The following is an 18,408-nucleotide window of genomic DNA, read 5'->3' on the forward strand; positions in this document are numbered from 1 at the left end:
TTTTTCACGTCTCACAAAATTTTATTCTTCTCTTGATTTTTTTCAGCCATGAAAAAATTAAAAACCATTTGTAGTTCATGGGCTATATAAAAACAAGCAGTGGACTCAATTTGGCCTTTGAGCCATAGTTTGCTGACACATATAACTTGTTTATTTTCGGTTCCTCTTCTCCATCTCCCCTCCAGTTTCAAAAAACCAAAGCCAATTTCTTTCTCCGTTAAGAGTTCACCACATGGGGCCAGCGCAGTGGCTCACATGGCTAATCCTCTGGCTGCGGCGCCAGCATCCCATATGGGTGCCGGGTTCTAGTCCCGGTTGCTCCTCTTCCAGTCCAGCTCTCTGCTGTGGCCAGGGAGTACAGTGGAGGATGGCCCAAATACTTGCGCCCCTGCACCCGCATGGGAGACTAGGAGGAAGCACCTGGCTCCTGTCTTCGGATGGGCGCAGCGCCGGCTGTAGCGGCCATTTGGGGAGTGAATCAATGGAAGGAAGACCTGTCTCTCTGTCTCTCTCTCTCACTGTCTGCAACTCTACCTTTCTAATAAATTAAAAAAATAAAAATCAAAAAAAGAGTTCACCACATATAACTCCTTGTTGGTGTGATATACACAAAAGACATTCAGCTGTGTTGTGTCATGTGCTATACACTGTGGCACAGGCTGTCACTAAAAAGCATCTCAAATAAATGACATCTCCTAGATTTGTGCAGCATACCACCTGCACAGCCTTACAAGGTAGTTCTGAGATTCTTATGCGTTCTTTTGATCCTTTGTGACTCTCTAGTATGATGCCAATTCTGTAATCCCTTCTGTATAGTGTTAAGTATAACACTTTAAATATTATTTTAGACTCTTTTTAGTATATTCACCCATTAACATAATTTTCCTCAGCTTCTGTCATAGCAGTTATGGTTGCTAGTTTTTTGCATGTGGCCCTGTTTAAATATGCAGTTTGTAAAAATTAAACCCACATGGTAAAACCCAACATGTATTTCTTTAGAAATTTGCAGTTTTGCAAGATCTTAAAAAGAAATACTTACATAAACTCTCTGAGCCACTGCCGTGGGTATACCTGATGTTTTTATTAATATTCTCAATAGCACGAACTGCTTCACTGGCCACTAGAGACTGGGAGCAATAGGATATGAAATTTCAGTGAAGTATATCTTTGAAACACAACAAGTAGGTTTCTAAGAAACTACCATACATTAATTGAACCAAACTGTGCATGTGAAAAATATGTATTTGTCCTAAAGGTAAATTAAGAAGAAGAATAAATTGACTAAAAACATATTTTTCACTGTATGACAATCAGAAGTAAATGGCCTTAAACAAACTCTTCCAATACCTTAAAAATGTTACTCAATTTGCAGAAAAAATAATTCTTGCAAGACTTTTCATAAATATAGCTTGTTATTAGTAAAGTGAAGTAGAAGTATATTTCAAAAGTGTGGAGTTATTTCAGTCTTACACAAAATTTCAGCAAACTTTATATCCAGCTTCCGTAAATACATGCACCTAATACCTGAATTGCTTCTCCTCCTTCTCACAAACTCAATTGTATCCCTTTGTAAAATGTCTAGTGACTTCAAAAACCTCATCAAATACAAAAGATTATGCCCTTGTAGGAGACAAGATAATAACTAAATCCCCCATTTGACTGCATTGAGTTTCAGCTTTCAGAGATCTCTTCTGAGGTTCCTCCAAAAATTTTTTTTTCTGAGATTGGAATTAACATCGTGTCACTCTCTTGAAAAATGTGGAGAAATAACAATGGATAATATGTTGCACCATTTATTTGAAAAATAAGCTTTATGGAACCCCATGGTCTATATAATACAATGCATATTTATTCTGAAATTCAACCCCCTTCATGAGCTGACCTCTTCCACTTCCGGATGGTGTCAGGCTCCACTTCTGCACCCTCAGCGTCCCCTGAAAATCTTTCCTATGAGAACTGCCCTCTCCTCTGATTGAAAGGTCCTCCTTTCTCTAGTCACCTATTGAAATCCTCTTCCAATGCCTGGCTGACAACTGCCTGTTCTTTGTTATCAGTTGCACTTACTAAGGTTGTTTCTTTACAGTATTTTACCTCTCAGTAGAGAATGAATTCCTCAAGAACAGGGACTACTTTGCCTCTCACTTACCTCAGCATTGCCCTCTGAATGAATTAATGAGGCCATCCCTTGCTGTCCCAGCCACAGGTGAGTTCTACCATCAGTCTCGCTTATGTAGTAGTAGACATAACATTATTTCACAGTGTAGCTACTTGTAACATTTGCTTATGTCTCACTCCCTAATCATAGCGAATTATCTTAAAGAGTGGGGTCTTACCTAATGCTTCTTTGGATACATTATTTTACACATAATAATTCTCAACAAATATTTGTGCTGAGAGTAATCCAAGCTAAGAGACAATCCCACTAATTTTACTTTCCAAATCAGCATAAATATCTTTTCATTTGTTCAAAGATAACACCAATAAAAAGATCTCTTTAAAAGTTTCCACTTGAGAAGAAAAAATAATCAGAAATATCAAGTGTTTGTGTTCTAATTGAGCTATTTTCAGAAAATGCAGTGAACTTATATTAGTCATCAGCAATTGCTAGCACTCCTAGTGTCACTGTATTTCATTCTGTTAATAGAGGCAGAAAAATAATGAATCTGTAAAATGCAAACTACTATATAAATATCAGTCCTTCCCCAAGAATGAGATTGTTGCCATGATACTTCCATTGACTGGAAAGCACCTGGGATGAGAACTTTACCAGCTACCTTTTATCCATCAACCCAAGCATAGAACATCTGATACCAAAACATGATGAGAGATTAGCAAACTATATGGGTCCTCTTTCAATTTTCGGTATTGTCCACTACATTCTGACAAAACAGGTTGGCTTCATTGTGGAAATACTTTCATGGGACCAAAACTCAAGAGGTGGAGGGTTCAGTGCATCCACAGTCACCACAGTTAACACCAAACGAGGAGGGTGGGGCTGAGACTTCATCTGTGGTAGGCTGCCGCAGGAGGCTTAAGACCACACAGTAGTCCTGCCATTCCAGAGACTCTTGTCTTTGCTCCTGTGGCTTCATGTGCAGATCAGTTCAGGTGCAATAGTTCCCTCCTGAGCTGATAGAAATTTGATATTTTCTTAGGAAGTCCATCTGCTGGAATTAAGATCATGTCCTCAGGGTAAGGCCCACTGATGACCTTCCTGTAGTGACCCTTGACCTCAGGACCACCCTTTAACAGAGTGAACCCATGGTGTGAAACATTCATTCATCTGTCCTGAACAGGAACATTTTCCCACAGGTTTTGATTCTTCAACTAAGTATGATTTTATTTCTGAAATGTTAATGAGAATAATAACAAACTAGTACTTACCAGCTCCTCATGGTCTTTGCTTCTGCTTCTATTATAGGAATATGGGAAGAGTATCTTCTGGGAGTAAGAGTGCATGCTGATGTAAGCTTTAATGTGGTTGATATTTCTTCTCAGGAAGCTGGCCACTGCCTTCACCTCTGGCTCGGACTCGGGATAAAGTCCACAGTAGGTTTCCGAACATGAGACACTTGAGGCACCTTCCTCTGTAGTAAGGTTGATAAAATGGAATTGATAAAATAGATGCATGTATCATCATAATATAGTGTTTCCCTGATGAGATGTCCTCCCAATATCTGGGGGTGAGGTAGTGCTCTTTAAAGAACATTTTTTTTTTATTTTTAAATCCATTTTTTATTTATTGGAAAAACAGAGAGACAAAGAGAAACCATTCATTCACTAGTTCACTCCACAAATGCCTGCAACAGCCAGGGCTGAACCAGGCTGGAGTCAGTAAATAAGATAATTCAACCCAGGTCTCTCAGATGGGCACTTGAGCCATGATTTGCTGCCTTCCAGGGTACACATTAGTAGGAAGCTGGAATCAGAAGCAAAGTTGCTGGGACCCAAACCAGCACTGTAAGGTAGGATGTGTGCATCCTGAGCGATGTCTTTACAACCATATCAAATGCCCATCCCAAGAAGGTGTTTCTGATGCCTGCTAAATATTGCTTATGTCTCTTCGGAGTCAAATATTCACAAACCCACAGAGCAGACCCCCTAACAGTTACTCCTAACCCCACCCTCTCTTGCTGCCTATCTTGCAGCCTTGAGGAAGCAGCCAAGAGAAGTTTGGAGATGAGAGCCCTGTCCAAATATCTGGTTCTGTGATGTAAAAATGAGCCTCATTTTCTTTAATCCACTGTAAATATGGTTTTCCTGGTTTTTATAGTAAAAAACTACTTGTCATTATAGCTCATACAAGAAAAGTCTCACTTGAGGACTCAGAATTTGCAGGTCTGCCTTCAGAGCTCTTTTCAACACTTGCTAAAGTGGTTTAGCCAATAAAATGGGTGGTGACATTAGTAGCTTTGGGATCCGCAAGGAGGGAAGGCCTACACTTCCGGGAATGGAGAGTCCCTACCCGCACTTCCAGGGAAGAAAAGTCCTTGTCAAGGTCTCCGCGGGTGCCTGAAGGTCAACCAGTGAGGATCAGACCCGCCTCAACCTTTAACCCCCATGCCCTGAATCTATAAAAGGAGCTCTCCCAATCTCTGACGCGTGACTTCCACAGCCCCCGCTCTGTTGCTCTGTTGGGGCCGTGGAACCTCACCCGGGAGCGGAACCCCAATAAAAGCCTGTGAATTAATTGATTCGTCTGCCTGGGAAGATTTGTTATGCGCCGGACACCTTGCAGACATTTGGTGCCAGAATAGTGTTATTCATTCCTTGGAGAGATTTTGGTATATATCATTTCAGATGAAGGCCTGCCTTCCAACACTTCTACTCTGTCCCTCATTCACAGTGACAGAGCCCCAGAGAGCCACCTGTGACTCAAGAGATTACTCCCTCCTAGAAATGTTGTAGGACTCATTTGTGCTGTCAGTCTTGTTTCTCCCAGTGATAATTTGAAAGCAAGACTAGTTTCTGTCCAGCTGTTCTCTTGAACAAAGATAATAATAACAGCAGCAGCTCCCACCCACAGAGTACAGGCTTATGTCGGGAGCTGTGGTAAGATTTCTGCAGTTCCTCATTTAATCCTCACAGCAACCCTAGGAAGTATATATTGTTATGTTAGGAGATGCAAATTTCACGCTGTTGGTGGTAACCATCCTACACAGTATGAGGCTACACAGCATACTGTTAAGTACCCAATCGCTCAGTTTTAATCTTGGCTTTGCCACTTAATAGCTATGTGGCCTTGGGTAATTTTTTAAACCTATCTAAAGCTCAATTTCTTTATCTACAAGATTTAAAAATTCTACATTAACTGGGGATTGAGTATTGGCTTAGCTAATGCATACAAAGAACTGCACAGTGCCTGCATACACTGTGGGTTCCCTAAGTTTGCTGCTTTCCATCCTTATCATCATCATGTACACTGGAACCCACAGAAAGCTACGTGTACCCTGGAGATGAGGTGGAGAGAGGAGGGAATCAGTGCAGTGCTCCAGGTCCAGTTTATGTATGTTTCTGAATCCAGTTGCATCACTCTCCTTACAAAGTCACCTATGTTTTTTAGGGTTGCTCTGTTTTTTTCCTTTTATTTGGACAGAAATAATGTTTACTAAACAGTTATTTCCCCATAAGAAAATGTGCTGAACACCAGATACCTTTCCAAGTATTTTAATTGTTTTTATTTTTAACCAGCAATATAATTGAACAAACTGTTTTTGATAGTTTAGTCACCTTTGGATACTCTTACCCTCTTTTTCCCTGGTGTATAGTTCTAGAACATGGAGAGTTGCAGAAAACACGTACAGAAGACAAAGGTGGGTGAGGGCATGAAAGAGCTGGAGAGGTGGTTCCCAAGTATGAGTCTACAGACCAGGGATGTTCAATAGAAACATAATGCAAGTCACACACTTATTTTAAATTTTCAAGTAACTACTTTCATAAAAGTAAAAAGTAGTAAGTGAAATGAATTTAATATTCTACTTCATTTAACTCAGTATGTACAAAGTATCATCATCTCAAATGGAATCAACATTAAATTATTCAAAAATATGCAAATTTTATTAACACAATGTTTTAAATGTGTTGTTTATTCATTTGAGAGGGAGAGAGATTTCCATTCACTGTTCATTCCCCAACTAACTGCCTTCAATATATAGGACTGGACGGGGCTAAGGCCTGGAGCAGGAATTCATCCCAGGGCTCCCACATGGATGATAAGGGGCCAATTACTTGACCCATCACTGCTGCCTTCCTGCATCTGCATTAGCAGGAAGCTGGAGTCAGGAGCCAGACCCAAGTATCAAACCCAGGGCCTCCAATGTGGCATACAAGTGCCTGAACTGGCATCTTCACTCCTGGGCTAAATGCCCATCCCTCTGTCACTTTTACACTCGAATTTTGGAGTACGTCTCAGACCAGACAAGCCACATTTCAAGTGCTCAATAAACATGTTGTTAATGCAAGGCAGTCTCTGACTCTTACTCTGTGGTTGTCATTTTAGAGATTTCAGGCATTTTAGTGGCAAGATCCCTGAAGAGCCAGAAAACTTGCATGTGAGACTCTGCTTGACTATTAAGCAGCCATGTCAATGTGAGCAAACTGCTACATCTCCCTGAGTCTCAGGAGGGTCACGTCTGTTCCCTGGGGATTTGGGGCTATCAGGCTCTTACAAGCTCAAGCATTCTTTTACTTATAGACATGGAATCAAAAGCATCATTTAGACCAGGCAAATTCATAGAGACAGAGAAAGAGAGAGTAGATTAGAAATTACCAGCGACTGGGGAAAAGGCAGGGAATAAGGAGACATTGTTTAATAGTTAACAGAGTTTCTGTTTGGGATAACATTGAAGTTTTGGAAATAGGTAGTCATAACACTGTCAATGTAAGTAATGCCACTTGAGTTTACAATTCTAACATGAAAATGGGAGTGGGCACTTTGCCTAACAGGATGTCTGCATTCCATATTAGAGTGCCTGGATTCCATACCTGGTTCCAGTTTCTCACTCCAGTTTCCTGCTAATGCAGACTTTGGAAGGCCATGGGTGATGGCTCAAGTAATTGGGTCCCTGCTACCCATGTGGGAGACCTAGACTGAGACCTGGAACCTGGCTTTGGCTGGCTTAGTCCTGGACATTGTGCGCACTTTGGGAGTGAACCAGCAATAGAAACACTTTCTCGGCTGGCGCCGCGGCTCACTAGGTTAATCCTCCGCCTGCGGCGCCGGCACCCCAGGTTCTAGTCCTGGTTGGGGTGCCGGATTCTGTCCTGGTTGCTCCTCTTCCAGGCCAGCTCTCTGCTGTGGCCCGGGAAGGCAGTGGAGGATGGCCCAAGTGCGTGCGTCCCTGCAGCTGCAGGAGGAAGCACTGGCTCCTGGCTTCAGATGAGCGCAGCGCACCGGCTGTAGCAGCCGTTTTGGGGGTGAACCAACAGAAAGAAAGGCCTTTCTCTCTGTCTCTCTCTAACTCTGCCAGTCAAAAAAAAAAAAAAAAAAAAGGAAGAAAGAAAGAAACACTTTCTCTCTGCCTCTCACATAAAATAGACTTCAAAAATTTTAAGATAAATTAAAAAGGCAAATTTTATGTTACATATATTTTACATAATAAAAATTAGTTTTAATAAACACTCTTTCTCATAGTAAAAGAAATAAGGGATTTTAGTATAGAAGGAGGGTAAGGGGGACATAAAAAGTGAGTAAGTCGGCTTGACATGCCACTTCCTGTTTGTCAGTGAATTGCTTTTAGAACCTTTGTATAAAGCAACATAAAGGCACTTTCTTGTTGCAGGGACAAGCAAGAAATGAGATTCAATTCTGCTTTCACACAATTTTGCATACATAGTCATGAAGAGATGCTGGGACAGTTGGCAAAAAAAAAAAAAAAAAAGAAGTTCTTTTTTGTTTTGTTTGATACTTTCTTTCTTATATATTTGCTACCTCTGTTTCCAGCTCTTGTATTATGTAATAATAAAAGTACCATGCCTACAAGGGGACAGAGGTATTTCTTGATGAAAATCACAAACTACATTTTGATCCTTCAGCTATTTAAACTAGATAATAATGAAATCACTATGAAAATGATTAATTATAATTGAGTACCAAAAGAGCTTGAAGATAAAATGGGAAATTATAAAAGGGAGCTTGTTGGAGAGTTATTGTCAGACGAAGAAGAATTTCAATAAATTTGGAGTCAGTTGGCCTGGGTTTATATACTAGCTCTACCACTTACTAGCCAGAGAACCTGAGCAAGGAAACTAACTGTTTTGTTTTGCTTTTTAGATTTTATTTATTTGAGAGGTAGAGTTACAGAGAGAGGGAGAGACAGGAAGAAAGGTCTTCCATCCTCTGGTTCACTCCACAAATGGCCGGAACAGCTGCAGCTGAGCCAATCTGAAGCCAAGAACCAAGAGCCAGGAGCTCCTTCCTGGTCTCCCATGTGGGTGCAGGGGGCCAATCACTTGGGCCATCCTCTACAGCTTTCCATAAGCAGGCCATAAGAGAGCTGGATCAGAAGAGGAGCAGCCAGGACATGAACTGGCACCCATTTGGGATGCGAGTGCCACAGGTGGAGGCTTAGCCTACTACACCAGAGTGCCGGCCCCAGGAACCTAATAGTTTAAAGTCTGGGTTTCTCCATCTACGATATATAGATGATACGTAAACTGTTTGGCACTTAGTCAGTCCAATTGATTCAGATCTTTTTGGCATTAGCGCTGCTCCCCTGAGTCCCTGGCTGGTTATCAGTGCTACAGCAGCCTGTGGACCTTGGTGCAGTAACTTTCAGGATGACTGTTAGAGAGAAACCACTAAGTGTTCCCTAAGTCAGGATCACGTGTTCCTTCCTTTGTGTTCCTACCGCATCTGTAGATCTCAGAGCAACGTGATTCACTCACGGGTTCATTTAATTCACATTTCTGAGAACCCTGTACATGCCAGGCCTTGCACTGGATGATGAATGATGGTCCCTGCCCTGCTGGAGTTTCTAACCCGGAGGGGAAAGAAACAGGATAAGGACTTTTTTGTGCGGTTTTCATGTGTACTCTGGGACAATGATGAAATGTTCAAAATTATGCGTTTTTACTTCTTTCAGAGGAAATAGATAAGATCCCATATGTAAGACTGAACAGCAAATGTGTGGGAAGAAGAGGGTGCCTCTTTGAGTACAAGAGCTTCTCTCCTTGGAGCTCCCACACATCCATGTGTGCCTAATTTGGAAATATAAATGATGCAATCTCATTGTTCCAATTTGTTTTGTTTTGCAAATGCATCTCAAGTGTAGTACTATGTTCTATGTTCTCGAATAGCTAAATCAGTACCCTCTGAGGGCTTCAGCTCATTCAAATCAAAAAATGATTCAGTCCCACTGTGTTTATCTTTATATTACTGTTTATATTTTCTTTATTATTCATGAAAACAGAAATTGTTAAGAAAGTAAATAGTGGCCGGCGCCATGGTTCAATAGGCTAATCCTCTGCCTAGCAGCGCCAGCACACCAGGTTGTAGTCCTGGTCGGGGCACTGGATTCTGTCCCGGTTGCCCCTCTTCCAGGCCAGCTCTCTGCTGTGGCCCGGGAGTGCAGTGGAGGATGGCCCAAGTCCTTGGGCCCTGCACCCCATGGGAGACCAGGAGAAGCACCTGGCTCCTGCCATCGGATCAGCGTGGTGTGCCGGCTGTAGCGCGCTGGCCGCAACGGCAATTAGGGGGTGAACCAACAGAAAAGGAAGACCTTTCTCTCTGTCTCTCTCTCTCTCACTGGCCACTCTGTCAAAAAAAAAAAAAAAAAAAAAAGTGAATAGTGAAAAAAAAAGAAAAATGTTTTTCAATCACTGCAGAAGTAAACATTTGCCTGCACAATTGAAAATGAAAGGTTTGATGCAGCTTCTCAGACCACAGCGGAATGAAGCTGGAAATTAGCAACTCAGGAAACCCCAGAAAGTATGCAAACACATGGAGACTGAACAACATGCTCCTGAATGAACACTGGGTCATTCAAGAAATCAAAAGAGAAATCAAAAACTTTCTGGAAGTAAATGAAGATAACAACACAACATATCAAAACTTATGGGATACAGCAAAAGCAGTATTGAGAGGCAAATTTATAGCAATAGGTGCCTATATCAAAAAATTGGAAAGGTACCAAATAAATGAGCTTTCAGTGCATCTCAAGGACCTAGAAAAACTGCAGCAAACCAAACCCAAATCTAGTAGGAGAAGAGAAATAATTAAAACCAGAGAAGAAATTAACAGGATTGAATCCAAAAAAACACTACAAAAAATCAGCCAAGCAAGAAGCTGGTTTTTTGAAAAAATAAACAAAATTGACACCCCATTAGCCCAACTAACTAAAAAAAGAAGAGAAAAGACCCAAATCAATAAAATCAGAGATGAAAAAGGAAACGTAACAACAGACACCACAGAAATAAAAAGAATCATCAGAAATTACTACAAGGACCTGTAGGCCAGCAAACAGGAAAATCTATCAGAAATGGATAGATTCCTGGACACATGCAATCTACCAAAATTGAACCATGAAGACATAGAAAACCTAAATAGACCCATAACTGAAACAGAAATTGAAACAGTAATAAAGGCCCTCCCAACAAAGAAAAGCCCAGGACCAGATGGATTCACTGCTGAATTCTACCAGACATTTAAAGAAGAACTAATCCCATTTCTTCTCAAACTATTCAGAACAATCGAAAAAGAGGGAATCCTCCCAAATTCTTTCTATGAAGCCAGCATCACCTTAATCCCTAAGCCAGAGAAAGATGCAGCACTGAAAGAAAATTACAGACCAATATCCCTGATGAACATAGACACAAAAATCCTCAATAAAATTCTGGCCAATAGAGTACAACAACACATCAGGAAAATCATCCACCCAGACCAAGTAGGATTCATCCCTGGTATGCAGGGATGGTTCAACATTCGCAAATCAATCAATGTGATTCACCACATTAACAGACTGCAAAAGAAAAACCATATGATTATCTCAATTGATGCAGAGAAAGCATTCAATAAAATTCAACACCCTTTCATGATGAAAACTCTAAGCAAATTGGGTATAGAAGGAACATTCCTCAATATAATCAAAGCAATTTATAAAAAACCCATGGCCAGCATCCTATTGAATGGGGAAAAGTTGGAAGCATTTCCACTGAGATCTGGCACCAGGCAGGGATGCCCACTCTCACCACTGCTATTTAACATAGTTCTGGAAGTTTTAGCCAGAGCCATCAGACAAGAAAAAGAAAAAGAAATCAAAGGAATACAAATTGAGAAGGAAGAAGTCAAACTATCCCTCTTTGCAGATGATATGATTCTTTACTTAGAGGATCCAAAGAACTCTACTAAGAGACTATTGGAACTCATAGAGGTGTTTGGCAAAGTGGCAGGATATAAAATCAATGCACAAAAATCAACAGCCTTTGTATACACAAGCAATGCCATGACTGAGAAAGAACTGCTAAGATCAATCCCATTCACAATAGCTACAAAAACAATCAAATACCTTGGAATAAACTTAACCAAGGACGTTAAAGATCTCTACGATGAGAATTACAAAATCTTAAAGAAAGAAATAGAAGAGGATACCAAAAAATGGAAAAATCTTCCATGCTCATGGATTGGAAGAATGAACATCATCAAAATGTCCATTCTCCCAAAAGCAATTTATAGATTCAATGAAATTCCAATCAGGATACCAAAGACATTCTTCTCAGATCTAGAAAAAATTATGCTGAAATTCATATGGAGGCAAAAGAGACCTCGAATAGCTAAAGCAATCTTGTACAACAAAAACAAAACCGGAGGCATCTCAATACCAGATTTCAGGACATACTACAGGGCAGTTGTAATCAAAACAGCATGGTACTGGTACAGAAACAGATGGATAGACCAATGGAACAGAATTGAAACACCAGAAATCAACCCAAACATCTATAGCCAACTTATATTTGATCAAGGATCTAAAACTAATTCCTGGAGCAAGGACAGTCTATTCAATAAATGGTGCTGGGAAAACTGGATCTCCACGTGCAGAAGCATGAAGCAAGACCCCTACCTTACACCTTACACAAAAATCCACTCAACATGGATTAAAGACCTAAATCTACGACCTGACACCATCAAGTTACTAGAGAACATTGGAGAAACCCTTCAAGATATTGGCACAGGCAAAGAATTTCTGGAAAAGACCCGGGAGGCACAGGCAGTCAAAGCCAAAATCAACTATTGGGATTGCATCAAATTGAGAAGTTTCTGTACTGCAAAAGAAACAGTCAGGAGAGTGAAGAGACAACCGACAGAATGGGAAAAAATATTTGCAAACTATGCAACAGATAAAGGGTTAATAACCAGAATCTACAAAGAGATCAAGAAACTCCACAAAAACAAAACCAACAACCCAATTAAGAGATGGGCCAAGGACCTCAATAGACATTTTTCAAAAGAGGAAATCCAAATGGCCAACAGGCACATGAAAAAATGTTCAAGATCACTAGTAATCAGGGAAATGCAAATCAAAACCACAATGAGGTTTCATCTCACCCCGGTTAGAATGGCTCACATACAGAAATCTACCAACAACAGATGCTGGTGAGGATGTGGGGAAAAAGGGACACTAACCCACTGTTGGTGGGAATGCAAACTGGTCAAGCCACTATGGAAGTCAGTCTGGAGATTCCTCAGAAACCTGAATATAACCCTACCATTCGACCCAGCCATCCCACTCCTTGGAATTTATCCAAAGGAATTTAAATTGGCAAACAAAAAAGCGGTCTGCACCCTAATGTTTATTGCAGCACAATTCACAATAGCCAAGACCTGGAACCAACCTACATGCCATCAACGGTAGACTGGATAAAGAAATTATGGGATATGTATTCTTTAGAATACTATACCGCAGTAAGAAACAACGAAATCCAGTCATTTGCAACAAAATGGAGGAATCTGGAACACATCATGCTGAGTGAAGTAAGCCAGTCCCAAAGGGACAAATACCATATGTTCTCCCTGATTGGTGACAACTGACTGAACACCAAAAAGGAAACCTCCTGAAGTGAAATGGACATTATGAGAAATGGTGACTTGATCAGCATAGCCCTGACTGTTAATGAACAACTTAATACATTATCCCTCTTCGTATTTTTTTTTTGTCTGTTCTACTTAATATGACTGGTTTAATTCTGTAATTATCACACAGTTATTCTTGAGTGTTGAAAATTAACTGAAATGTGATCCCTGTTAAACATAAGAGTGGGAATAAGAGAGGGAAGAGATGTATAATTTGGGACATGCTCAAGCTGACTTGCCCCAAATGGTAGAGTTAGAAACATACCAGGGGATTCCAATTCAATCCCATCAAGGTGGCATGTGCCAATGCCATCTCACTATTCCAAGTGATCAATTTCAGTTCACAATTGATCATAATGAAAGGACTAAGAGTCAAAGGGAGCACATAAACAAGTCTAGTACCTGCTAACACTAACCGATAGAATAAATAAAGGGGAGAGTGATCCAACATGGGAAGCGAGATATTCAGCAGACTCATAGAATGGCAGATGTCCTAAATAGCACTCTGGCCTCAGAATCAGCCCTAAAGGCATTCCGATCTGGCTGAAAAGCCCATGAGAGTATTTCAGGCATGGAAAGCCAAGACACTCTGGCAAAAAGATCTCTGTGAGTGAGATCCCAGTGGAAAGAACAGGTCTTCAAAGAAGGAGGTACCTTTCCCTGAAGGGAGGAGAGAACCTCCACTTTGACTATGACCTTGTCTAAACAAGATAAGAGTCGGAGAACTGAGAGGGCTTCCATAGCCTTGGAAACTCATGACTGGAGCATAGGGAGATTACTGATGCCATAGACAGGAGTGTCAATTGGTAAAGTCAACAACAGGAGTCACTGTGCACTTACTCCTCATCTAGGATCTCTGTCCTTAGTGTGCTGTACATTGAGATTTAATGCTATAACGAGTACTCAAACAGTATATTTCACTTTGTGTTTCTATGGGGGTGCAAACTGTTGAAATCTTTACTTAATGCATACTAAACTGATCTTCTGTAAAGAAAAAAAAAAAAGAAATTATCAATTCCCAACTTGACTCTCACTGGGATTAAACATGACAATTGGTCTGATCTGATTTCATCATCATTTAAAGAAAATCATCTATTATTTTTCACTTTATGTTTCTATGTGGGAGCAAACTGTTGAAATCTTTACTTAATGTATACTAAGCTGATCTTCTGTATATTAAGATAATCGAAAATGAATCTTGATGTGAATGGAGGGGGAGAGGGAGTGGGAAAGGGGAGGGTTGCGGGTGGGAGGGACGGTATGGGGGGGAAGCCATTGTAATCCATAAGTCGTACTTTGGAAATTTATATTCATGAAATAGAAGCTAAAAAAAAAAGAAAATGAAAGGTTTGGCTCTGAGATTTTTGATATCTTAATGATAAATGTTATTTATTAAAGTAGGATCTTGAACAGTCCCTTCCATGTTATCTTAGGATAATAGAATATTAGAGCTTTGAAACTAGAAGCGACTTTAAGAAACCTCCTTATTTTATTTTTAATTTTTTTAAAAATTGACTTATTTGAAAGACAGCATTACTAAGAAAGAGAGACCTTCCATCTGCTGGTTCACTCCTCAAATGGTCACAACAGGAACTTCAATTGGTTCTCCACATGGGTAGCAGGGGCCCAAATACTTGTGCCATCAACCATTAGCAGGGAGCTGGATTTGAGATGGAGTAACCAGGACTCGAACCAACACTCATATGGATGCCAGTGACACAGGCAGCACTATAAAGCTGGCCCCTGACCTCTTTATTTGAATGGTAAACAAACAGCAGGGTGGAGGGGTGAAAAATTTGCTGAGTAGTCACTATCCTTAGTATTACATTTATCCCAAAAGTCTAGTATTTAAATTGTACTCCAATTCAGTTAGGCCTCCCCTGTAATTAGTTTGCTCAGTGTCTTTCTCATCACCCTTTTAATGAAGAGACATTGCTGGAAATAAAGTAAGCCACCTACCACACCAGTGTCTGGAAGCAAAGTTCCTGTTCAAGTCTGTTCCAACGCAACGATTGCCCCCATGAGAAGAACGGTTCTTTCTCCACATTCGATTCTGAATAAACACAACACCAACATATCCAGGGTAGTCACATTTGTATCTCAAGGAAAGGCATCACTTTTTTAAAATATAAAGATAATGACAATCTATTTTTAATACTTTTTGTTAATTATGAAAGTTAGGCATGGTCATACACCAAGAAAAAAATCTTTTTTTAATATCCAAATAAATATATATGTGTGTATATGTGTATAAAGTGTAGCTTTTTGTTCCTTTTTTTTTTTTTTTTTTGATAGGCAGAGTGGACAATGAGAGAGAGAGACAGAGAGAGAAAGGTCTTCCTTTGCCGTTGGTTCACCCTCCAATGGCCGCCGCTGCAGCCGGCGCACCGCGCTGATCCGATGGCAGGAGCCAGGATCCAGGTGCTTTTCCTGGTCTCCCATGGGGTGCAGGGCCCAAGCACCTGGGCCATCCTCCACTGCACTCCCTGGCCATAGCAGAGAGCTGGCCTGGAAGAGGGGCAACCGGGACAGAATCCGGTGCCCCGACCGGGACTAGAACCCGGTGTGCCGGCGCCGCAAGGTGGAGGATTAGCCTATTGAGCCACGGCGCCGGCCTGTTCCTTTATTTTGCCTTCTTTCCTTTTCTATACAAAGAGTCATTCTATATTATTCTGAAACATAATTTGTTCATTTAGCAATATATAGTGGGGACTGGCATTGTGGTGCAGTAGGTTGGGCCACTGCCTGCGATGTCACAATCCCATATAAATACCTGTTCTATTCCTGGCTGCTCCATTTCTGAGCATTATCGGAGTCGGGAGCCAGAGGTGGGTATCCAGCCTAGGCACTCCAGTACAGGCGGCTGGAATCTTAACCATGCAGCCAGCTCTTCCCTATTTATTGTGACTTTTTAGATATAATTATACTGTGGTTGTTTTTTCTTCAGAGTCCGTTCCAAGATGCATATGGAAAATTTATTAATGTAATCATGTGGTACGTGGGGTTTGCTTTAAAATACTATGGGTAAGGTAGAAGTGGGTGGAGGATACATTGTTGGCCATGGGTTGATTGTAGTTGAGACTGTGTGTTGAGTACATAGGAGATTGCTTTATAATCATGTCCACTTTATGTATGTTTAAATTTTCCATAATAAAAATTTACAAGTTTTTCATAAGACCTTTGTGCCAAGATCCAGTAGTCTAAATAGTTCAGCCTATGTATCCTGTATCCACAAAGGAAGCAAGCTTTGTTTTGCTTCTTTGCCTTCACCTACCTCTTTCCATGTGTAGTCGTAACCATCCACATTAATCACTGGCATAACATAGAAGTCCACATGCTTCAGAAGACTTTTATGCAGTCTTTCTTCCCCATAGAATTGAGTTACCTACAAAATAAACCAAGTTCATTTAAAAGCATTTCATTTTAATCCTTCTAACCTTGGTCTGTTTCTTTCATGTTTTTTTTTTTTTTTTTTTTTTTTTTTTTTTTTTTTGACAGGCAGAGTGGACAGTGAGAGAGAGAGACAGAGAGAAAGGTCTTCCTTTGCCGTTGGTTCACCCTCCAATGGCCGCCGCGGCCGGCGCACCACGCTGATCCGATGGCAGGAGCCAGGAGCCAGGTGCTTTTCCTGGTCTCCCATGGGGTGCAGGGCCCAAGCACCTGGGCCATCCTCCACTGCACTCCCTGGCCACAGCAGAGAGCTGGCCTGGAAGAGGGGCAACCGGGACAGAATCTGGCGCCCCAACCGGGACTAGAACCCGGTGTGCCGGCGCCGCTAGGCGGAGGATTAGCCTAGTGAGCCGCGGCGCCGGCCTTTTTTTTTTTTTTTTTTTTTTTTTTAGATTTTTTTTTTATTTTTTTAATTTTTTTTGACAGGCAGAGTGGACAGTGAGAGAGAGAGACAGAGAGAGAAAGGTCTTCCTTTGCCGTTGGTTCACCCTCCAATGGCCGCCGCTGCAGCTGGCGCACCGCGCTGATCCGATGGCAGGAGCCAGGTGCTTCTCCTGGTCTCCCATGGGGTGCAGGGCCCAAGCACTTGGGCCATCCTCCACTGCACTCCCTGGCCACAGCAGAGAGCTGGCCTGGAAGAGGGGCAACCGGGACAGAATCCGGCGCCCCGACCGGGACTAGAACCCGGTGTGCCGGCGCCGCAAGGCGGAGGATTAGCCTATTGAGCCACGGCGCCGGCCTTCTTTCATGTGTTTTTCGTTCCTTTGTAAAAAGTCATTTGGCATGGTTAGGTTTGTCGATGTAACCTTTAAGAAAATATTAATTCCTTAAAAGAGCTGAGCACAAGGTACTTTTACAGGTGGTGGTAAACGCCTTGCACAGGGTACAAACAATCTTCCTATGTAATTGATACAAAATATAAATATTTCTGAACTTCCCTCCAAAAAAACAAAAATAATTCCTGATTAAAGCCAAAAAGTCCACTACAAATATTTAAGGAAACAAAAAATCTGCATACTATTCAGCAGCCCCTCTCCTTGATAAAGCTACTATGAAGCAGTGTCCTTCTGGGAAGACCCTGAGGTTAGAGCATGCCATGGTGTGCAAGTAGATAGCATTCTCCAGGGCAGAAGTTGAGAGGGAGGTTGGCAATGAGAAGAACCAGTTGTGGAAAAGGTACCTAGCAAAGCATGGTGTGCGACAGCAATCTGTAGTGATGCCATAGTAAGTCTTGTTCTATCTCAGAAGGAAGCTCATCACCTAATTGACATCATTCTTCAGCCATAAAAATGTGTTTATTAGAAGCCTTTCTGATAAGATAGGACAACCCAACATGATGCCTAAGGGGCTCCTAAAGAATGCTAAAGGGATGTTGTAGCATGATAAATTCAAATACCTTGCTCCCTTGTGATTTGTAAAAGGATAAAATCTTGCCTGGGGTGGGCAAGTGGCACAGTAGTTAAATCGCTTCTTGAGCTGTCTGTATGTGGAGTGTGTGGTTTGAGTCCTGGCTATCCCACTTCTAATCCAGTTCCTTCTACTGTACACCCTAGGAGGCAGTAGATGATAGCTCATGTGCTTGGATTCCTGCCACTCACATGGGACACCTGGTTTGAGTTCCAGGCTCTAGGCTTCAGCCTGGTCCAGCCCTAGCTCTTATTTCCATCTGGAATCCCATATGGAAGCTGCCCTAAATAAACTCGATTACACTTCTGTGGAGCTTCCTTCTTCATTTTTTCATCTCAGGATTTCTGCTCAGTTCAGGGGCATTGCATTCTCTGCTTTGGAAACACAGCACTCAGACAGAAATGAACACATGTTCATTAGGCTCCTATGACATGCCTGATGCTGAGTGGGATTTTGACTATAGTCATACAGATATACACAAGTCA

General features: G+C 41.4%; 1 protein-coding gene across 1 annotated transcript in view; it reads right to left on the reverse strand.

The window, feature by feature from the left end:
• CPB2 (carboxypeptidase B2) overlaps window positions 1-18,408 on the reverse strand; it is a 54,004-nt gene that overhangs the window by 4,790 nt on the left and 30,806 nt on the right. The window contains exons 7-10 of the mRNA XM_008259991.4: window positions 16,341-16,451; window positions 15,026-15,119; window positions 3,385-3,587; window positions 1,040-1,127 (exon numbers count right to left, since the gene is read on the reverse strand). Of these exons, the coding sequence (XP_008258213.1) occupies window positions 1,040-1,127; window positions 3,385-3,587; window positions 15,026-15,119; window positions 16,341-16,451 (496 nt within the window). The remainder of the gene's footprint in view (window positions 1-1,039; window positions 1,128-3,384; window positions 3,588-15,025; window positions 15,120-16,340; window positions 16,452-18,408) is intronic.

This window comes from Oryctolagus cuniculus, chromosome 9, assembly GCF_964237555.1.
Source record: "Oryctolagus cuniculus chromosome 9, mOryCun1.1, whole genome shotgun sequence".
Classification (NCBI taxonomy): Eukaryota; Metazoa; Chordata; class Mammalia; order Lagomorpha; family Leporidae; genus Oryctolagus; species Oryctolagus cuniculus.